The sequence below is a fragment of the Platichthys flesus genome, chromosome 6, assembly GCF_949316205.1.
Source record: "Platichthys flesus chromosome 6, fPlaFle2.1, whole genome shotgun sequence".
Lineage (NCBI taxonomy): Eukaryota > Metazoa > Chordata > Actinopteri > Pleuronectiformes > Pleuronectidae > Platichthys > Platichthys flesus.
In genome coordinates, this window is record NC_084950.1 from 25,801,459 (window position 1) to 25,825,100 (window position 23,642).

The following is a 23,642-nucleotide window of genomic DNA, read 5'->3' on the forward strand; positions in this document are numbered from 1 at the left end:
AGTATTTTATAGTATTTATTGAATCGTCAGGGTTGATTGTTTGTGACCTTTTCCCTTGTGTTGCTGTATGTATATATGCATATTTATTTCATTCTTATTTATTTATTTATTTTCTCAATGTATTAACTGTTCATTGTACCCTCGGCACTAATTTTAAATAAGGGTCTTATTCCTCAATGTTTTTTCCGAGGCCTAAATAAATAATCAATCAAAATTAATTATAGAAGACCTGGAATTATTGTGATATAGATTTGGTAAACACTGACAAAATGTAATATGAATTTTAATAAGTTAATATACAGAAAAGAGTCATGATTGGTGAGCTGTGTTTACGTCAGACCTCAGGAGCAGAAGACTGCGGTTATGTTTTGCTATGGAAACAAGCACAGGGTAGTCCACGTGATCAATGTTTACGGAAGTAAGCTGGTCTGTCAGCTGCCTAAGAATCGTGAACAGAAAGTCAGTCATATCGGGTGTGTCATGTGACGCGTTAATGTTAAGATTGTTTAATGTCTTCAACTACATGTCTCTCACTCATTGCCGGGTTTACAGCTCGTGTAGCTTCCTCTATTAGCATGTCAGCTAGTAAACTAGCATGAACGTTTGAGACTGAGGCTAACCGTTAGCTGACATAGCTTACACTGCTGTCGCAGCGCTGCCAACAACACCCCTGGCTCCTAGCACCTCTCCTGCGGTCAGGGTGACCTCACTGCCAGTCCTGGTGTATGTGGACCCTCCAGCATCAAACGCATTCGTGGGTAATTCGCCGCAGTTTGTGGACACTCTAACGAAAGCTAACTGCTAGCGCATTAGCCAGACGTTAGCATCATGGGAGCCGAGCAGAGCGGAGAAGCGGAGCACAAACACTCCGACTACAGCGCGTCAGGTGAATCTGTGCTCTGGTACACAACACCTTGTATTCTGTCCACTTGTATCCGTCTCCAGGTTAACCAACAGTAGATTGACTAACTAAAGTGACTGCACCTTTGCATTGTCACTGGCATTGATGGACAGTTAAGTTACTGCAGTACTTCCTCCCCCTCAAATTTAATGATTACATGTTTTACTCCATTACATTTACTTTGTAGTTACTTTACTTTGAGTTTCCAGCTACTTCTTCAGAATACAATTATACTCATCTTACAACATGTTCATTCTTCAGTAAAAATCAATGCTAAATCTAATATGGAAATGAAAGCAAATGCTAACATGTAGTCAGAAATGATTCGTTCTGCATGATTAATACTTGTTTACATTTGTTTATATTTCTGATGATATTCTTATACGGCTGGGCAGTATGGCAAACATATCAGGATAAAAACGTTCATATCAGTCGATATCGATGATTGGCATGATCAATGTCACTTAATTATTTCTAAGTTTAAAGATAAATTTGTACTTTCAGATAAATCAAATCTTGGATCCAGCATTTTTTACCTTTGTTATATAACTTGTCTTTTTAAATAAAGGATGCAAGTTTGTCTTTCACCATTCCATTAAGTTTCAAATGGATCAGTGTATTCCAAAGTACTCTTACATCTACCTCTACACTGTCGTACATCTCAAAAAGATTTAACACATTTTTCTCAGATTAGTGTTGACAGTTAGTAGCAAGTGATTTGATTGTGACATGGTAAAGGAATTTGTGCCTGTTAATATTAAGAGTATGGTTGTTGTTGCAGTGGTGCCGTCTCCAGCAAAGCAGAAGGCGAAGATGGATGATATCGTGGTTGTAACCCAGGGGACCCAGTCATTGCGGAATATCCACAATGACCCAGACGTCATCAAGCTTCAAGAAATACCCACATTTCAGCCACTTTTGAAAGGTACCGTTCAAGTTCCCTAGCTGCTGACATCGATTTTCATCATTCAGACAATTTGGTTCAGCAAGTCAAAAATAACCTAATGTAATCAAATTAACAATACAATGATTATGCTTTGTTTTTTATGAACCTATTTTGAATAGTCTCTGCTTGCTTGTCATTTTGTAGACTGTGGCTTGTTGTTTCAGTGGAAAGTGCACATATTAACCAGCAAGAAAGAAGGCTATACTGCATTCATTTAAACTTTATTAGTTACAGCTACATATAACTAATAAACACATTAATAAGCATACAGTCTCCAAGAGTTCACTCACAACAAAAATCCTAATAAAGTATACAGTATCTGGCAGATAATGTTATAAGATATGTGTTAAATGTTGGGTTGCAATGTTGTTACTGCAACACTTTTTATGGCAACGTAAAGATAACCAATCATTTTATTGGGACCAGATGAATCGACTGAGCTGTTGGCACACCTGTCTGTCTGTTCGAACCCTGCCTGTGCTCTCATTGTGCATGACTGGAGTCTTGATGCTGAGATAAACAAGTCGTCTTGTAGCAGTTATCAGTCAGTACACATTCATTTGTTTTGGTGGTGTAGCTTTGGACAAAACAAAACAGCAAAACAACTGCCATTGGTAGGCAGTCAGATGTATCCCTGGAATTTTTTCAAAGTGTAGCCTGCTTTGCTAGTATTTCTAGGATTAACAACCCTATCTTTAAGTGTTAAACTATCATCACTGATTTGGATCAGATCTCCATTCCTGGGTTGGTGTAGAGGGCACACGCCTAGAAGAAACTTTTACATGTGCTAGATTAAACAACACTTTCAGACAAAAATAGTACAGCCTACACCATGTCTCTCACCTTCTGTCAGATGGAATTGGCTCCAGTTCCCCAGCGACTGTTAGGATAAGCAGTATAGATCATGAATGGGTGGATCGATGGATGATATGTATAGCAATGTTTTGGTCTGTCTGGTAAATCTTGATAATGTCTGGCAAAGATTTGTTTGTCCGATTTAAAATGTTGCTCTTATAAATGAGGGTCTTTGGATACATTGTGCAGATCTTTTGTCGGGTTTTTACATTTACAGTTTTCACGAAGATGGTGACGGTTTCATCACATCTTTCACAAGTTCCCAATGGTCTATTTTAACATTCTGTGCAGCAAAGATAATTGTCACTGCAACTCATTAGCACTTAAATGTGGAAAATGAGCCATGTTTCCTGTGAAGGCACACTCCTGAAATAGCAGGAAGGGTAGGTCCTTCAGATCCAGTGCATAGCTAATTAAAATAATTACCAAAATCCAGGTTTTGTTGAGCATTACCCTGTTCTAACATGTTTATGTGGGTCCCCGGCTCGTTTCTCTCCACAGGAGTGCTGAGCGGCCAAACGTCACCAAGCACTGTGAGTCTAGAAAGGCTGGATAATGCTCAGGTTCTGCAGCTCTGCATCCGTTACCAGGACCATCTACACCAGTGTGCAGAGGCCGTGGCCTTCGACCAGAATGCCTTGGTCAAGAGGATAAAAGAGGTAAAATTGCATGGAACGGAATGTTATTTCACCCCTAAGTTTAGATTTGCTCCCTGGAAATTAACAAAGCAGACCAATTAGCTATTTGAGGGATTCTTGCAGAGGGAATTTCCTGATGGCTAAGACTCAAGTTGTCCTGAACCGACAACGGTGGCCAGTGCTGAGAAAGTCCTGACTAAACTGTCTGAGAATAAAAGAAAAATGTCCACAGCTACCCACAGTCTACAGGAAAGGGCAGTTCGGATAATTTATTAACTGTTCGATTCTTATAAATACTCATTCATTCCAGAGTTTCAGATGTGAGAATTTGCCGCTTTTCTTTTTCTGTCTTTCTTATTAAAGGTTTTGAGTTTTTTCATGGCCAAACAAGTCATTTTAAGTCATTGAGGAAAATTTAACATTTTAACTACTCAATAATTGAAAAGTGATAAATCATTGAAACAAAGATAGGCAATATAAATATTAATAAAGTGCTGTCATATTATAAAGACACAAAATCGGACAAAAAATACGTTTGTGATAATTACATTAGAAAAAGCTTTTTGGAAAGGCTATGCTAAAACTTTATATTTCTTAAACATTTGGTATTAAGTTTATTTTAAATTTATTTAACCAGAATATTTTACATTAGGAAAATGAGTAGTTGTAAATCAGAATTTTTATAAATCATCTCAGATATTTAAGATTTTCCCTGCTTTGCCTTGAGATGATTCAAAGTGTCATCAAAAGTCACAGACTAGCTCTCTATCTAATTCTTGCTCTCTCTCTCCCTCGTCTGTTTTCTTCCAGATGGACTTGTCCGTAGAAACCTTGTTCACCATAATGCAGGAGCGCCAGAAACGCTACGCCAAGTACGCTGAGCAAATCCAGAAGGTCAACGAGATGTCCATGATCCTGAGACGCATCCAGATGGGAATCGACCAGACGGTGCCTCTGATGGAGCGCTTGAACAACATGCTGCCTGAGAGCGAGCGCCTGGAGCCCTTCAGCATGAGACCCGATGGGGAAGCTGCCACAAAGTAGTGGAAGTGCGGGTCTGTCCAGCTGTAGGGATATTAACTCTTTACACAATTAGTAGTCTTGATTCATTCAAGTTATTTTTTGTTTGTTTTCATAGTAGATGAGGAGCTCAGGTGTAAATGTGGGAGTCTAGTCAGATGTGTCATCATGTTTTGAAAAAGCAGCATCCAGCTTCCTCATCACACATTCACACAGGATTTCACCACATCATTCTGCCACTGGAGATGCTCTGTTCCTGTGCCCAGACTATACAAGACGATGCTCTGGAGGATTGTTATTTATCCCTTCACTGCAAATTTCTTGTCCAAGGGTTTTCTTTGCTAATTTAAAGGCAAAGGAGAAACAAACACATGAAAGAGACCAAATTACTCCTCCATACGTGTAGCAGGTTTTACAGACTCCAATGTGGATGTGAACTATTAATAAACAACTCAAAATATTTCAAGCAGCTTTCAAAATGTACATCTGAACTTGCAGTGGTTGGCGATTTTGGTTTTCATTTCATTTCCACTCCCAGTCACCGTTTGAATATCGCTTCCAAGTACTGCATGTATGCAGACTGACTGCATTAGATTCTCTGATCTGTATTGGTGTATCACGTTGGGTCGTTAGGAGGAAGACACCCACGGAGAGTATGCATGAAGAAGGATTACCGCCTTTAGATTGCACAGAGAGCATGGATGTGCTGTATATTGGAAGGAAAGCGAGAAGCCCCTTCGGTGAGAGTTTTCTCAATGTGACGTCTTGAAGTTCTTTTTTGTCTTTGGTGAATTTATTTGGACTCTTTTGCTCGAGCAGTTGTCTCAAGACTTTTGAATTTAACCTGAAAAGTTGAAAAAAAAACTCTATTTTGTGCTTGGGAGGCTCAACATAGCCATTCTTCGTGCTATCATGTCATGCTAGCTGTCGATGCTAAGCTAAAGCAAAAGTACACAGGAAATAAATCCATAACCAGATGAATATGAAGCAGGTTCACTTGCTGCCTCTGTCTCATCTTTCACATTGTGTTTTTGTGTTTGTCCAAACATGATAAGTTTGACTGGTACCTCTGGGACAGCATGGTAAATTGTGCTCAACTTCTTCCAAACACAGTGCAAGCAATGCAGTTCGTATGAAGTCCTCCCATTCAAAGTCAATGAGAAGTTACAGTTGAAGACTCCAACGCATGTTCCTGCATAAACCTTCAGCTTGTCCCAGATCTCCATCCAAACCACGCTGTTAGATCATTGTGCCACATTTTAGAAGCAACTTTGTATCCTGTATCTCATCTTTTCACAATGATAGAAAAACACCTAACATCGCAAAATGAAAGCAGATGTCAAAACCAAATAAATATCGATATATTCTTATTACTGCAAACAAAATTAAAAAAATGGAAAAAAAAGTTAAAATAATTTTATTTCTTAATCGTTTGACTTGTACCTTGCACTGGTATATTGCTATTATAATGGTGGTTGTGCCGATTCTCTACAGAGGGAACAGGTTCTTGTGTGAAGGGAAAACACATGAGCAGACCATCTGTGGGTCTAACAAACAAGTGTTTGCACGTGTACTTGATCCATCTAGGTGCATGTTACCGTCTTGATAATACGTTCCATATAACAGTGAAATACTCCAACACTGACTTCAGAGCAGTTTCTAGTTAGTCAGTTGATCACACTTCATTTTAAGATCAAAACACTTAAGTGCTCACGCTGCGTGGTCACCAGACGGGAAAATGCATCACTTGCCGTTGCTTTCCACTAGGTGGAAGTGAGCGCCTCATGACTTCTTGACTCGTATCACGCTGCACACAAGCTCTCGCCCAACATTTATCACTTATGTCTGATTATTTTGTTTTTAATTTAGGAAAATTTTCCTTTTTTTGTTCTGGAACATACACCCTATTGCGAGCCCTTCCAGAATCAAACTCAGTTTCTCTAGTTTTCCTCTTGTGAATCCTTATTTCTTGTGTTTGTACTCGGCTTAGCTGTGTCACAGAGGTCCATAGAGTTAAAACTAATCCTTAAGATCAAATCAGAATTAGGCATTGACAATTTTTCTTTGAGTTTGCTGCTCATGGAGAGTTGCTTCTTTTCAGGCTAGCAGTACATATTTTTTCACATAAGTCGGTGTATTGTCTGAACTTGAACTGGTGGTGTACGTTGATGAATTCTGCACTGCTGTATAAACACCTTCTGGTTGGTTTTCTTTGAGGCACAGCATTAGCCCGGTTCATTACATGAGGGATGTAGAGCAGAGACAGATTTTGATGTTTTATTTAAAGAAAAGCTCCTTTGATATGTTATCGTGTTTCATGTGTAAATTAAAACGGCTGAGAAACGTCTTAAACATACTTTGGGGTATTGTTCGAACGTTGGAGCAGAAATGGAAATTGTCATTGCATTCTCAGCAACGAGGTGTAAAAGTTCCTTACCGTCTTTGTAATGAAGAAAAGCTCTCGACGCTCAGAGCTGGATATTAACGCTACAAGATGATACAATACGATCTGCCACCAGGAATTTCGTTCTCTGAAATGAAAGAGGAAATCTAATTTCCCCTGTATACTTCTCATTTGAATATAAATCAAAGGCTGGATTCCTTCCTGTTTTTTGCCCACACAAAATTAGAAACATGAAAATAAGTACAGATATCTTATCACCCCTTCATCTTTCAGGGTGAACCGGAAACCAACACCGGTTGACTTCCTGCAATAAGAGTTTCTGGCATTCCAGACAGTGAGTCACAGGAATGTAGAACACATTCACGGTAATTTCTTCTCAGTGATTTCATTCAAAAACATAAATGGCACTGGGGTCAAACAATAGGGGAAACATAATGTAATCTGTTGCTGAAACAGTTGACTAGATGATTGACAGAATATTAATCAGCAACTATTTGATAGAGACACATGCCCTTGCTGCAGATAATGATTGATTCATCCTTTATGTTATTTGATTAAATCTGAAAAATCCAGTTAATTAGCTGATCAACATACAATTAATTTGCATCAATAAGACAATTTATTTTTTGGGGCAGTTTCCAGCAGTTAATAAAGATGTTACTGTCTGAAGCTCCGAGACAGTGAGAACTTGCTGCTCTTCTTAAACCAGATATCTTTGGATTGGTTTGCAAATGTTGGTTGGAAAAAACATTAAAATATTAAGGGCTGCAGGAATATGGCATATGTAACTGTTCCACTCTCAGCTCTGCAAACTCAATTTACAGTGACAGGCAGAAGCTAGTGAGCTTATCTTAGCATAAGGAATGTAAGCAGTAGGACACAGTTGGCCCGGCTCTGTGCAGAAATAACAAAATCTACCTACCTGCGTTATTAAACCCACTTATACCTCTTTCACAGAGGTTATGCGGTCTTGCCATTTTGTTGTTGTTGTTCCTCTGTCTGACTGCAGGTTTACTCAAAAACTACATAGGAGATTTCAATAAAATGTTGATGGGTTGGGCCCGACCCAAGGAAGAACCAATACAATTTTAGAGCAGGTAAAGGGGCGGATCCAGATCCAATGTCAGAAAGAGAGAGAGGGAGTGACTCAGTTGATCACAGTGGCCTCATGCGTCACGCACTATATCCAACTGAGGTCTGAGGGATTGTATCTAAAATCCGGCCTCAATTTGTCTCCGTTGTCACCTCAACCTAGAGCTGTCCATGTGTGATCAAAATGTGTGAGGAAGAACGTTGACACCAAGTCAAGGTCTTTGCCAACTTAACGTTACAGCTCCTGGACAAGAAGTAGTTTCAAAAGATGTACGCTGTTTCAGACGAGGTTATGTCAGCGATCGATAAAGCATTTACAATCTGTAATTCCTATAAAATAGTGGTCTGCCTCATGGAAAATTGGTGTTCTAATGTCTGTTTTGAAATGAAAGTGTATTCACTTACTCAATATAATTTTAAGTGGAAGATTATAAGATCCTTACTGTTTTTCTGAGTGGAAGTAGGAACTCTACTGCTTTGAATTGACTGAGCTTTTTAATTACACTACATTCCTCCTGAACATGTGCCAAATATAATCTGTTTCCTCTGTGAGCAGGTTAAAACCATTTGGCCCTGCACAATTGTAAATACTGTGCCAGTGAGTAGCTTCAAGGGAAAGCGAGAGGCGTGTCTTAGATGATTGCCTGTATTGACTTTCATCCTGTAAAATTACCCAGCGCTGCTTTTTACTTATTTTTTATTTGACAACCAGTCTCCTCCAGTGATAGATACTCAGTGGGCCCTCCCTCTTGAGCTGCAGCCAAACGTTATCCTTCTTCCCGGAGACATCCTCCTCAGACCAGATCTACCAGGGCACATTTAATGAAGCACTTTGTTGCTTCATTGCACAGTTGTGTTCTCAAGGACACCGAGCCGCTGCAGCAGAGCAGTGACATGTCCTTCCACTGAACTACCACTGCTCCAGTCGTGTTGAGGAGGATGACAAAATGTCAACTATCTGCCTATTAGTCCATGTGGAATGTGCTGTGTGATTAGATCCCACACACAGATACCCATGGCACTTACTTATAGCACTTTGTAGTTTGGCTTTCTTGAAGAAAATTGTACACTCTTGATTCTTGTTGTTCTGGGTTTGTACCCTCATGGTTGAATGCACTTATTGTAAGTCTCTTTGGATTAAAGCGTCAGCTAAATGAAAATGTAATAAAATGTAATGTAATGTCATGTTCAGCTGTCTGGATCAAGTAAAACAACAAGATACACACAAAACAATGCTAGGAACACAGCTAAAAGAAGCAAAACAATCGAATAGGGTTCATGTGTTTCCAAATTAGGTCACTCTCCAGGCAAGTCTCCCGTCAAACACCCAGGATTCACTCAAAATATGTATTTACCACTCATCCTTAAACTTGAAGTAATGTGTCCATATTGTATCATTTCATTGTTGTACAAAATCAATAAATACGGCCCTATCTACTCTTGCATCTCTTACATAAAGATGACATTTCTAAAGGTATAACATTCAGTTTTAATGTAGTATAATTCTCTCTCTTTTGCAAAGAAAGTGTGATGTTGTTATATTATATAACAGACATTTACCTACAGGGGTTTTCAAAGAGTAACAATCTGCTTTCACATTATTCCCACAGCAACATGCATGAATGAGAATTTTATTTATATACAACTTATTGGCCAAGTATACATATGCACACAAGGAATTTGATTTCAGTTTGACATTGGATGGGATTGAAATGCTGTTTTCATCCTAAACCCTGGTGTAAAAATAACAGTAAACAGATGACTCAACAGATAAGAAGCTCAACATATGAGTAAAAACATAAACGTGTGCAACATATTAACATCTTGATTTCATTTAAGGACTCAAGTGATATATAAATTCACAACATAGAACACAATCTAAAAGTCCAAACCACTCTCACTCACTTTTTCCTTTTTGACTCAGATGCACCAGCTGCAACACGATGGATGTCTGTCTGCCAGGAGAGGATCTGGAAATGATTATCCCCATTTTAAACCATCAACACGTCCCCTGTTCTCTGTGATGCTTTTTAACCTGATCCAGGATGAAGACTCTCGATGTGGTCTGACAACACACTGTACAAACAACACATCGTACGACCCTCATTCTCTGTGACCCGAGCCCAAGTCCTGAGAGGAGCCTGTCCGAGCCCAAATATCATGCTGTGTTATAAACCAGTCTGGAAACAGAACAAAGCTTTTGTCAGATGAATTAACCCCAGAATTCATCCCCTCAACCAAAAATAGAGTTTATATTTCAAACAGAACTGATTATGTAAGTCACTGTTCAGTTTGGTCGGTGTGAATACAACAATTTACTGTAATCAGTGACTGGAGTGGAACGAGGGACCACACCATTGTACACATGTCCACAATCTAGTATGGATGACCAAACCATGATACCCTGGCCTGTTACCCTGTAGTACTTGATATAAGTGATGAACAATGTGAATCCGAGGTTTAAGAAAACATGTTGACTTCATTGTTCTAATATTTTGCCTGAATATCTTTGTAGAAATAATGCATATTATATTTAAATTGTATATGTTTTAATGGATTATTGTATGTGCATACCAGGTGGCATTGGAATTGCAGTATTTTTCCTAAACATTTACCTCTCAGATCATTGTACAGCTCCAGTCACTCTGGCCAAAAAACTGATTTATGTGCCTTTGAGCAGGGCACTCTGCTCCCAACTGCTCCAGCAGATTGACCATCAGCACAGAATCATTGCAGATGTGAATATTGGCAGAAGAATAATCAAGTCATCGTTGTAAAGCAAAACATTTGCACTTGTCTGGATAAATAAAGAATAACAGTAATAGTAATAAACAGTAATAAAAAAGAACAAATACAAGCATGGAAAATTGTGAAATTGCTGGAAAACCTGCGCTTGATGGAACGTGGGGCGGTGAGAGACTCAGATGGTGATTCAGTGCCATCGGGGCTGCTGCCATGAAATCCAAGTGACAGCATCGTGTCTCATCGGAGACAGCCTGTAGCCAAACAAACAGCAGCTCATCAGTTTGGATCGCCTGCTCTGAACAGGAGAGGTGACATTGGCTCATAACGTGGAGGAGGGGAGCAGCGTGGCCATAAATTGTTATATGTTTCTTTACGTCTCGGCAATCACAGTGTCGAACCAGAGGTACTTGAACTTTGGATGCACTGGCTTTTATTCAGGAGCAAGTCTGTGAGAAGCTGCAGCCAAGCTTTCTGTTTGGTTAGAGATAAGAGACAGACATGCAAACCACAAACTGAAGAGGCCCACTTTACCACAAACATACTGGCCCTGCTGCTGACAAGTGTGACCAAAGAGGGAGCAGAAAATCTGAGTGCTACCTTCTGTTGTGTTTGTGCCTCCATGCTGCCAAACAGCTGGGGCCAGAAGCAGAATCTTTTCAGGTTGTCTGTACATCCGTCCATCTGTCCCATTCTTAAGAACGTAATATCTCAGGAGCTTTAGATATTCCAGGAACACCTGGAGAAATGTCATTACACCTGACTCCCTTAGACTGAAAGATGAACTGATATTACCTGGGTGATTAACCAAATCAGCATTTGTCCCTCATCCGTCTGTTTGAACTATCATCAATGAGTAAATCTTAACTGGCAAGCATGTTGCAAATGATACTGCATGTTACATCAGAGTGACACAGATCAATTACAGGCGTAACAGGAGCACTGTGGCTTATTTCTGGTGGTGTTAAAACAGCAAATGAAAATGAGGTGGCAAGTGCGGTGACGTGGTATGAGGCGAAGAATCTCACCCTAAACACGTACAAGACCAGAAAAGGATCATGGGAAAGGAAAGGAGAACTCATCGGGTACTGATCATCCATGGGCTTGAGGTGGAGAGGGCGAGCAGCTTCAAACTGAGCGTCTACATCAGCGCCTGCAGAGAGTGGTGAAGACTACTGAGTGGATCACCAGGACATCACTACCCTCTCTGAGTCCACAGAAGAGCTCCATTTATAAGGACCCCCATCACGGACTGTTCACAGCTCTGAAGTGTGAAATGCAGGACGTCCAGACTGAGGGACAGCTTCGGTCCAACTGCCATCAGACTGTTCAATATGTCAAATACTCACCGGCCCTGACATCACCTTTGACTACCTCAACACAGAGATCCTCCAAATGAAAAAAAGTGAGCCAGAGAGAAAAGTCTAAACCCTGCATACTACAGAGTGGAATTTGTGCAAAATTGTTAGATTAACTGTTACAAAAATGATCAAACTCAGTCCCTCTGACTAAAACACTTTCAGATTTAGTTAGCGATATGCACATGTACAGTAAGAGCAGTGTCTGAGCAGTATGGGACCTCCAGCATCACCATGTTGTTTTGTTTTTAGAATGAGTTCTGTGGTGTGCCCTCTTTACTCAGGTAACATGTGTAGTACACTCACAGAGTCCACAGAAAGTGTGTCAACAATTATGCACATGACGCACTTGGTTGTGTTTGCGAAGGTGTGCTGTATTTCCATTGAAATTTAATAGAATATTTTCCCTCTGTCAATTGTTTTTATGAATGCACAGCTTTAAAGGCTAATAAACAAGCTACATGTGAGTCACAGAGGCCTCTATGCTGTAATGTGGTTTAAAAAGACAACACCTGGATTTGTGTGCTGAAAGGTCTTTTCCTAATGACCGTTTTTATCTAGGCTAAATATTTCATCCATTATTCATAGAGTGAAGGAAACCCGGTGAGGCAGGAGCCTCGTCCATCCGTCACTGCTCAGTTCTGCTTGAATGGCTCAAATGAGTCAAACAAGCCACTGGGAGTAAAACTACAAGGTTTTGCTCATCTTAATGGTGCTTTAGATGTAACATACATTCAATATTTATCATCATCAGTGGCAGTAAAGTAGAAAGCCTGCTTATCCTACTTGTTACCTGAGTAAAGAGGGCACACCACAGAACTCATTCTAAAAACAAAACAACATGGTGATGCTGGAGGTCCCATACTGCTCAGACACTGTGTATAAAACACAACAGTGCCAATAATGTTATCATATAAACTAAGTGTGTGCGTGTGTGTTCGTCTAAAATAGCAAATTAGCATCTGTATGTCAGTGTAATCTAATGGTGATGCATCATCAAAAAAAAGACAGTGAGCACCATGCTGTTCATCATGATATTGTTGTGACGGAAACATGTGCACTGCTTCACTTCAAACAATAATAAGTGGCAGGGTTTAGTATTTGCTCTTATTCATATGCAAATGCTTACTTATCATGTACAGCTTCCTCCTCGTGTTCAGCCTCCACTTACCTGGGTGCTCCTGCTCTGTGTATATGTGAAAGCTCAAGGCAGAAAGAAAAACATCATCACATCCCAGGTCAATTATGTTGAGTGGTCTCTCCACATTGATTAGCAGATAAGAGGCTGAGCACAATGCTTTGTTCTAATGCTTTGTTGTTGGCAGATGAGTTGGTGTGTGTCTGTGAAAAGGCTGTGAGGGTCTCTCAATGTTTGTACAGGACAGAACTCTGTAAACATGTTGTCCTGAGGGCACACGTCATCTGTGTTTGGCTGTTTTTGTAAATGTGGACAAATACTCAAATCAATAAAAAACAATCATTATGACATTCTGTCCAGCACCACATAATCTGCAGCCTCTTGTTTTCTGTTGGAGATCTGTCCAGTGTTGGTTAAAAGGATCAAACATCACTGGACAGTCATACTCCATTTGAGAGGGGACCAGAGTCTGTTAGTCTGTCCAGGATGTCTTTGAGGGGCCATAAGAGGTTTCTTCCCAATGTTTTTTTTTTTTTTAAACTTTGTTTTTCTTTTTCTTTTGCATAGTTATTTAAACAGACATGTAATAGAAAAACAAACACAAAAAAAAAAAAAAAAGCACATACATAAAATGGGTAGAAAAAAGGTCATAGAGTCACTTTGTTATTATATAAGTAGCTTGGGGGAGGGAGCCAACCAGAGTATGTGAACATTTGTCCAGGATAAGAGGTAGGTCCTCTTGTTTGACCCAACAATGAGTATCACGGGGGCATTTCAAGGAAAAAGTCTGAAGTGAAAGTCCATTGTCCACCGGAATTCCCGACGCCCGCCGAAAGGGGGCGCTATATTCCACAAGCATACAAAAGGGCAGCAGACCTTTGTTTTTATCTGCATTACAGATGGATATACTTACATGCATACATATACATCTTCAAGAATTCACACACATTTTTATACATTTATACCTTTATCAATACCGTAGCTGTATATTATCTAAACGGATTCAAAATGAGTTGACCTTTTTTTCTCCATATATTTGTGAATTTGTCCATGCATAGGTTTAAGGAGAAAGTCAGCCTTTCCATATGATACATTTCTTTTAAAGTTCCAATCCATTCCCCTTTTGTCGGGGGTTCTTTGTTAAGCCACCTTCTTGTAATGCATTTTTTACTAGCTGCCAACATTATTTTAAGCAAATACTTGTCGCTAGAGTTAACTGTGGATGGGATATTCCCAAGATATATTGTGCAAAAGTCATGTTTGGTCTCGAAACCCATTATAACGTTAATTTTTCCTACTATTTCCAACCAGTAGGGTCGGATAGTTGGGCACTCCCAGAATATGTGGAAATGGTTCGCCTGGGTGTCTCCACACTCCCTCCAGCAATGCCCATACTCTGGCAAACCCCTCTGAAGTTGTTTTATTCTCGGAGTGATAAAAAATATAATCATATTTTTCCACACAAATTCCCTCCACTGGCCTGAACTTGAAGTGCTCCGATGAGTTTCGCAAATGTTCAGCCAATCCTCTTCAGAAATAATTATTTTAGATTCTTTTTCCCATTTTGATTTAATATAAAGTGTGGAAGTTCCTTTATGTGACTGTAAACACGAATAAATTCTAGCGATAAGTTTTCTGTTGAGTTTAGATTTATATGCATCAATCATGATAGTTATTAGGTCCGTGTTGCAATTTTCTGTTGTTTTTATATTGCTATTAAAGTGAGATCTAACTTGAAGATATCTGAAGAAGTCTTGCTTTTCTAGGTGGTACCTATCACTAAGTTTTTGAAAGTCAACCAGCAAACCACCATCCAAAATAAGACAGTAAGTGGTAATGCCTTTAAAGGACCAGTTTTTATATCTGCCATCCATGTGGGAAGGCCCAAAATCTTTATCGTTTGCAACCAGGGGCGGCCGGCCAATAGAGGGCGATAGGGCGCCGCCCTCCTTGAGTCAAAAAAGATAAAAAAAAAAAAAAAAAAAAGATAATATGCCTATTATTTTTTTTTAATAATATATCATATGTATATATTTTTTAGTGATAATGATGCTAACCAATACATTTTGTAAAAAATTAAGATAGCCTGTTTTCCTCTGAGCAGTTGTATTTCATACCAACCGAGCGCTATGGGCGATTTCAGCCTGGCTGGAAATCGCCCCCAGCGCTCTCATTGACTTTCATGTAAAAGCTTTTTTTTTCAAACTGCAAGCCCTGCAATGCATTCTCTATGGGTTCCGGGAGTGCTTGCACTAACGTGATTCCGTCATATCATACGTACACTACAGTGAACGTCACGTGGTGCTTTGCTGCCGCCGCAGTCACATTCACGATCGTCATGGCGAATATTACAGCTCAGAGCAACTCCATCATTTCATTTAGAGAATTACCATTTAGTCGTCGAAGCAATCAGGAAAAATTGTCTGTTAAACAATTAGGACCACCCCGACCAAATTTAAATATAAAACAAATATCAAAGAAAGGAGGCAAGTCGTACACCAGGGGATTTTGTGGTGCTGGGTGGAGAGGAAAAACTGGCTAGCAGGATGCGAGCTAGCCAACGGACTCTTCTGCTACCCCTGCGTCCTCATCCACCCTGATGGCTGCACCACGGAAACACCTTGGACTACAACAGGTTTCAAAGATATGCATCATCTGTCCGAAAAAATAAAAAAGCATGAAACATCGAGGATCCACATTGACAGCTGCTTAAAACTGTCAGCGTTTGGGAGCGTCAACACGCAGTTGGACGATGGCTACAGGCTAGCACTGCGTCGGCACAATGATGAGGTGGGAAAAAAATCGTTACATTCTGGGCCGCCTGATCGACGGTGTTAAGTTCTGCGGTGTATTCGAGTTGGCCTTGCGAGGCCGAGACGAGAGCGAGGGATCCAGCAACCCCGGAATTTTTCGAGGATTGGTACAGTTAATTGCATCCCTAGATGAAGTTTTTGAGGAGCATTTCAAAACGGCCACCGTCTTTAAAGGCACATCCAAGACCGTCCAAAATGAGCTGCTCGACTGCATGGCAGCTGTCATTAGGGCACGCATTACGGAGGAGGTGAAGTCGGCCAGCTTCGTTGCGATACAAGCTGACGAAACAACGGACGTCTCGACTCAGACTCAGATGGTCATGGTATTGCGATACATTGATGGGAGCCATGCTGTTCAAGAGCGTTTTTTTGAGTTTGTCCCCCTCTCGTCTTCAACGGCTGACTCGATTGCCACTACTATTATGGAGAGACTGAACAGTCTATTCACCGAGGAAGAGAGGGGTAAACTCATCGCGCAAGCATATGACGGGGCCAATGTGATGAGGAGAGAAGGCTGGTGTGCAGCAAAAAGTGCGAGAGCATTACAAAAATGCACATTATTTACATTGCTATGCACACCAGCTGAATTTGATCATGCAGCAAGCCACTTCTCAGGTCCCAGCATTGAGGGTTTTTTTCTCGGATCTGAATGGCATTTCTAGCTTTTTTAGTCGGTCACCCAAACGCACCACCATCCTCGACCAGGTTGTTGCACGGAGGCTGCCAAGAGCATCGGCCACAAGATGGAACTTCAACAGCAGGGTCGTGAACAAAGTCTATGAGAACCTAGATGACCTCATAGAGTGTTTTGAAGCCATCAGCACAGACGGCTCATTTGACTGCACCACAGTGAGGGAGGCATCTGGCTACCTGAGGATGCTGCAGGACGATGACTTCAAGTTTTTCCTGCATCTATTTCATCAAATCATGCCTCACGTTGACATTATGTACCAACAGCTGCAGAAGAAGGACATTGATGCAGTCTTCATCAAACGTGCTCTGCAGAGCTTCACAAGCAGTGTTCAAGCCATACGGTAAGATAAGTTACACTTTATTGTCACCATGGGGAAATTTGTCTTGGGCACAGTGAATGATTGATTCATTAAAAACTATTAACTATAACTATTGCACTAGAACTTGGGAATAAGGTGCAGGTGCTAAAGTATGAGTGCTAAAGTTAAGTACTTATCTATTTATTGCACATTATTCTATTGCACGTTCTATTGCATCAGGATTATAGGAGGCCAGAACAAATGATCATTTTAAGCGATTTGATTTGCATCTTAATACACATTCTTCTGCCTGATGGCAGCGTTTCATATTCAGGGAAACTATATTATTTGCCTTTTTCCTAACTGCCTTTTAATATAGGCTCTGTAATGGCTCGTATAGGATATCTTAAAACAGGACAAAACATACTATTATTACTGGTTTTCTAAGACAGGAACTGTAGGTAATTGCATTGACATACTGTATACGTTCATATACTAACACACACTCTCCTTGTCTGTCTGTTTCAGGGACCAGAGCTCATCTCCAGAGCAGCAGCAAGTAGCAGCAGGAACTACAGGAAAAAGGAGGGCCTTGGGAGAGCAAGACAAGCAGAGGCTGTCTAAGGAGGTAGATGATTTTGTAGTTTTGTTTGTTTATTTTCTTTTTTTGTTCTATTTTTCTCTCACTTCACTTCATTGCATATTACTGTATTGTATTCTAAAGTCATGCAGACCTCCTTTTTAAGGCCTCTGGAACCTAGTGTTAAAAAATCACCCCTTCTGTATTTACAGTTACATTCAAGGATGGATGGTGGCAGTGTTTTTAACTCATAGTGTACTTCCAATTTGTGATATACTCTCTTTATTTTGACAGGTCTGTGACACCATCTTGGGCCATGCAAACGAGAGGTTCTCTTTCACAAGCCACCTTGTGAGTGCAACGCTGCTACAAGGAGACCTGTTTGAGCAGTACTGCCATGTGTTCCCTGATGAGGCTCTGAACACCACTGCCAAGGCATACCCCATGCTGAATAAGGCGAAGCTCAAGACTGAACTGTCCCTTATCTACGAGAGTCCAGATTTCAAGGGCTGCAGTGGTGCATTGGCACTCTACCAGGTTCTACAGAGGAACAACCTCCACGAGACCCTATCTGAGACTGTGGCTCTGTTGAACATCCTCATAATCACTCCCATGACAACTGCTGAAGCTGAGAGGTGTTTCTCGACCTTAAAGAGAATCAAGACATTCCTGCGAAACTCAATGGGACAGGATCGTCTCAATGCTCTGGCCATGCTTTCCATGGAGAGGGAACTAGTCAGGAACATGCCTGATTTTAATGAGAGGGTCATTGATCACTTTGCTGCTTTGAAAGAGAGACGAGCAAAATTTCAATACAAGTGAGAAATGTTGTTTTAATGTTGTTGTGTTGTTGCACTACTCAAATGTTGAATTGGAAATAGCTGTATTAATTGCATATCATTAGCCAATTTTTTTGTTTGCTTTGTAATGTACATGTGTCTTATGGGTAAATTCTTGTTAAATAGCACCCAATGTTTTGATTATCACCTTGGATCATTCTTGTTTTAGGAATACTGTAAATATTGCAATGAGTAGGCTATGCCACTAGTTTTTATATATGCTGTCATCAAGTTGTGTGATGAGAACTGTAAATATTATAATTACTAGGCTATGCTAACATCCATTTTTTTGTTAAATCAGAACACAACTGCTGCACTTAAAATAAATGTTATCAGATGGAGAAAGAGTATTGTGATTTATTGTAAAGCAGTCTCTTTTAACTTTCCGAGGTATTTAAGGAGGCAAAATGGTAGATGAAAATGTACCGTTAGATGACCACAGTGGGATAGTTCATTCATCAGCCAAAAGCATGTTAACATTCACTATGAACTTGATTTAGCTGTATCAAAAAAATCATATAGAACATGCAGTCGATGTCTGATGTTACCATTTAGCTGTTCAATGAGGTAAGCAGAAAACAATCTGATTGTACCGTGGATCTTAGCCATCATCGCAACAATTGCCCCCCCTGAGAAATTTGTCAGGAGCCGCCACTGTTTGCAACCCATCTTAGAATTTTGATATGATTTTCCAATTTTAATTTAAGACACTCACCAAACCAGATGTTTAGGGGAGTTTTTGTCCAGCAATTTAATTTTTCCTTAACAGATGAGTATAAACTTCTGTCCCCAAGTAATGTTTGGAGGGGAATATCCAATTGACTCAGATCTAAATTTTTCCACTTAGCACTTTAACATGGGTTGCACCAATAAATTAAATATCTCAGTTGGGCTGACTTGTAATAGTGCTCCATGTTCGGTAGAGATAGTCCCCCCTTATCTTTGGGTAATTGCAATGTAATATATCTAACTCTAGGTTTTAAGCCTTTCCAAATAAACACAGAAAACATTCTTCTCCACTCGATAAATTGTTTTGAAGGTACTTCTACAGGTATTGATTGAAAGAAAAAAAGTAATCGTGGTAAGATGTTCATTTTGATTATGTCTATTCGATTATGCAAGTCCAGAGGTAATAAGGTCCACCTATTCAAATCTGCCTTTATTTCTTTGTTAAGTGGTAAGTAGTTTATAGCGTATATATTGGATAAATCTTTTGGGATGCTGATCCCGAGATATTTTACAACATCATTGTCCAAATTTCAGATAGACGGATTAAGTAGTTGTGCTGCGGGTGTATAATTGTATGACAATATTTGTGTTTTGTTTATGTTCAATTTGTAACCTGAGTAGTGACCAAACATTTTCAAACAGGAAAATAATTTAGGCAAGCTCAATTCGGGCTGGGAAAGAGTAACCAATACATCATCCGCGTAAAGGCAGGTCTTATATTCAGTCCCTTTAATCCAAATTCCTCTTATTTCATGATCTTCTCTAATTGCTTGCGCTAGTGGCTCTATGAATAAAGCAAACAAGGCCGGGCTTAAGGGGCATCCTTGTCTACATCCTCTTTCAAGCTGAACGGGGTTTGATAGACTACCATTTATTTTTATTCTGGCTGTAGGGGAGTGGTATAGGTTTTTTAAAGATAGAATAACTGAGCTATTAAAACCAAATCTCTGCAGGGTTAAGTATAAGTATTCCCAGCTGACCGAGTCAAACGCCTTTTCTGCATCTAGGCTGAGAACAATGGATACATCTTCATTTTTACTCATATGCTCCATTAGGTGTAAGGCCCTTCTTATGTTGTCTTGTGTCTGTCTGTTTTTTAAGAAACCTGTTTGAGCGTCATCTATTATATCTGGAATTATATTTTCTAATCTTTTTGCAATTATTGAGGCATATAGTTTGTAGTCTATGTTTAGAATTGAGATGGGTCTATACGAGCTACATTCAGACTTGTCCTTACCCGTCTTTGGGATGACAGAAATAATTGCCTGTCTCCATGATATTGGTATTTCACCCCCCTTCAGCGTAAAATTAAAGCATTTCAATAGTACCGGTGCTAAAATCTCTCTAAATGTTTTGTACCATTCCGCTGGATATCCGTCCGCACCAGACATTTTATTTGTTTTAAGTCTCGAAATGGCACTGTCTAGTTCTTGTTTTGTTATCTCACATGTCATTATACTATTCTGTTCCGTGCCAATGGACGGCAGGTCCAATGAGTTCAAACAATGCTTGGGGATTCTGCACTATCCGGTTGTGTGTACAGACCCTTATAGTAATTTTCAAAGCATTGTTGTATTTCTTTCAACTTATGACACACCTTGCCAGATTGTGTATCTTTAATTTTATGGATGGACCTTTCATCCTGTTGTTTTTTTATCCTCCAGGCTAATAATCTTTTGGCTCTTGGCCCATTGTCATAGTATCTTTGTTTAGTGAATTTAAGTTTCATCTCTTCTTCACTGTCATATATCCTATTTAAATTTTGTTTAGTCACTTTTATCTGATCTAATACTTGGGGGTCATTAAGTTCCATATGTTTGATTTCTAAGTGTTTTAGTTGTATAAGTAAGTCATTCAGTTGTTTCTGCCTTTCTTTTTTTTTAGTAGAAGACAACATTATGAGTTTCCCCCTGATTACAGCTTTGGAAGCATCCCATATGTTACTTGGAGATACTTCATCATTGTCACTGTGTTCTAAATACTATATTTTTTGCACGATGGGTCATTTAATAGGCTAGTGTTAAGCCTCCAAGTTGTGTTTTTAATTTCGGTATCCAGATGTAGAGATAGATATACCCCTGCGTGGTCCGATATGTCTTTAACACCTATATCACATTGTGTGATTCTATGCCTGTCAAAGTTGAACATGAAAAAATAGTCAATTCGTGAATGTACGCTGTGAGGGTGGGAAAAAAAAGTAAATTGTCTTTCCGTCGGGTGAGTTTGCCTCCAGATATCCATCAAACCTGCTTCATGAAGAAGTTTTTTGACTGTAACTGTCTCAGGGTTCTTTCTTTTCGTTAAGTTAGAGGAGTCAAGGGAGGGTTGTAGCTGTACATTCCAGTCCCCACCACAAATGAGCACACCTGAGGTCTCCTCAGCAATTAAATCAAATATTTTTTTAATAAATATCTTATCGTTGCCTGGGGGTCTATAAACGTTTAGCAGTGTCACAGGTTTCTGGTCTATATGTCCCTTTACTAAGATGTAACGCCCCTTTGTATCCGTTAATTGCTTTGAAAATTGGAATGTTACCTTATTTGAAATCAGTATTGCTACCCCTCTTGTTTGCTTACGTCCAAAAGATGAGTAGTAAGTATTTTTAAAGCCAAAGCGTTTTAATTTTTCGTGTTCCACATCACAGAGGTGAGTCTCTTGCCAGAAAACCATTTCCTGTTTCTCTCTCTTCATTTTAGTTAGTAGCTTGTTCCTTTTGATGGGGTTAAGCAAACCATTAACATTCAAAGTGATAACTTTGTACTCCTGGTTTATCATCCTATCCCATTAGACCAATAAACACATAATGCTCCTCCAATGACCTGAACATGTAAACAAAAAAAAAGTATGTGCTACACAGTCAAACATAAAAGTAGTGACCTCCAAAAGTGAAGTGCAAATGTAACTTCTGAACAGGGAGGGGAGGCCTCCAGGAGGAGGGCCCCTCCAGGTGCGCATTGATGTCATCAGTGTCATCAGAGCACACACCCAGCGGCTTGAGTGCAGATAAATCCCCCCCAGATTACTGGTCCAGAGAGTGACTAATGTTTTGGCTAAGTATACTCAATACCATAGCAATTTATATAAACAGGTAAAGTAACAGGACTGATATTCAAACTTTAATCAGCCACGAACACTGTTAAAACATCTTATAGGCTACATATATATATATCTGTGTGCGTAAACTCTGACGTAGGCTATTATCTCTAGTTACTCACGAGTGCATCTCAGTTACAGTTCTCCTAAAGCCTTTGAGAGTGTTGAAATATCCGTAGCTTCTCTCGGGCTCGATCGATGCCTGCGGTGTGGTTTCGGCGTTTGGTGGGTTCGCGGAGCTCCCAGCCTGAGTCTGTCAGTCTCCTCCGGGGCGCCGTGTCTGCGCCGCTCCGTTGGTTGCAGACAGCCACAGGTGCAGCGGTCTCTTCGCCAGGCGACAGAATCCCCCTCTTCAGCATGTCCTCCGCTGCCTCTTTTGCATTAGTGTATGTCGTCGGTCCCTCCTCATAAAAGACTCGGAGCCTTGCAGGTGCGGGTGTCTGGAACCTCAGCCCTTTTGCCTTTAATACTTTCCTCAGCGGGGCATATTCCTTTCTTTTCTTCATGGTTTCCACCGGGTAATCGTGGTCGAAAAAAACTCTCTTTCCATTAAGGTGAACCTCCTTCTTTCTCCAAGCAGTGCTCAGCACCAGATCTTTGGTGCTGTAGGCGAGAAAATAGGCGATCATGGATCTCGGGGCGGCGTGGGGAGGTTGCTTCGGGCCGAAAGATCGGTGGCAGCTTTGTATTTTAAGGTCAACGTCGGGGAGCGATAACTCTGAATTAATAAACTCCTCTAAGAACGCACAGGGATTGTCGTGCTCCTCTCCCTCGGGGATTCCAAAAATGCGGAGATTATTTCTGCGGGAGTGTGTTTCTAGGTCCACTAATTTGGATAGAATGTGCTCTTGTTGCTGCAAAGTTTCAAGGAGCACGCTCTTTGCGTTAGCGTCCCACCTCGGCCACTCGTGTCTCTACTTCGTCCAGTCTGACCTGTGTATTATTCAGCTCCACACCGATCTCACTCAGCTTCTGGTTCACTTCTTCTTTAAAGTTCCCCAGCTCTTCCTTCATGTCTCGCTTAATTGTCTCGCAGAAACCATTCAGTTCCCTCTTCAAGTCGGCATGTCCTGCCTTTAAGTCAGCGTGGATTGCCTTGATGCTAGCTTGCAGAGTGTTCATGTCCACGTGCTCGTTAGCTTCGACCGTGTCGACATCTACATCAGCTTCTCCACTCGCCATTTCCTCGTGTTCCGATCTGTTTTGAATAGTGACGTTCTTAGCCTTCCTTAGTTTATATTTCCCCATTAAATTTGTAATAAAATAAGCCGGAATAATTCTCTAAAAATGGGGAAATTCGTGGACCAGTCTGGGAGTTCACAAACTACTCTGCTGCCCGCCTCGCCGCCATCACCGGAAGTCCCTTCCCAATGTTAAAGTAGACTTGAAATTGATCAACAAGGTTCTTGCTTAAACCAATGTTGGATTTCTTCTCCAATTTTCAGACGTCACTCTGTTTTCTTCACACCAGACTCCTCTTCAGGCACGTGCACAGATAGACC

General features: G+C 40.4%; 2 protein-coding genes and 1 long non-coding RNA gene across 3 annotated transcripts; 2 read left to right on the top strand and 1 right to left on the bottom strand.

The window, feature by feature from the left end:
* Positions 1 to 409: 409 nt before the first annotated feature.
* Positions 410 to 5,341, top strand: borcs5 (BLOC-1 related complex subunit 5). Its single transcript, XM_062390361.1, has 4 exons — positions 410 to 886; positions 1,683 to 1,826; positions 3,204 to 3,361; positions 4,151 to 5,341. The coding sequence occupies exons 1-4, from the start codon at positions 829 to 831 to the stop codon at positions 4,382 to 4,384; spliced, it is 594 nt and encodes a 197-aa protein (XP_062246345.1). The 5' UTR covers positions 410 to 828; the 3' UTR covers positions 4,385 to 5,341.
* A 4,106-nt stretch (positions 5,342 to 9,447) lies between these two features.
* Positions 9,448 to 11,356, bottom strand: LOC133954814 (uncharacterized). Its single transcript, XR_009920824.1, has 2 exons — positions 10,472 to 11,356; positions 9,448 to 10,036 (listed from the first exon to the last, which is right to left on the bottom strand). It is a non-coding gene; the product is annotated as an uncharacterized LOC133954814 (long non-coding RNA).
* Positions 11,357 to 16,468: 5,112 nt separating this feature from the next.
* On the top strand, positions 16,469 to 18,759 carry LOC133954621 (uncharacterized). The gene is made up of 3 exons (XM_062389035.1): positions 16,469 to 16,941; positions 17,428 to 17,527; positions 17,774 to 18,759. Exons 1-3 carry the CDS (start codon positions 16,502 to 16,504, stop codon positions 18,299 to 18,301), a joined length of 1,068 nt encoding a protein of 355 aa, XP_062245019.1. The 5' UTR covers positions 16,469 to 16,501; the 3' UTR covers positions 18,302 to 18,759.
* The last annotated feature ends 4,883 nt before the right edge of the window (positions 18,760 to 23,642 follow it).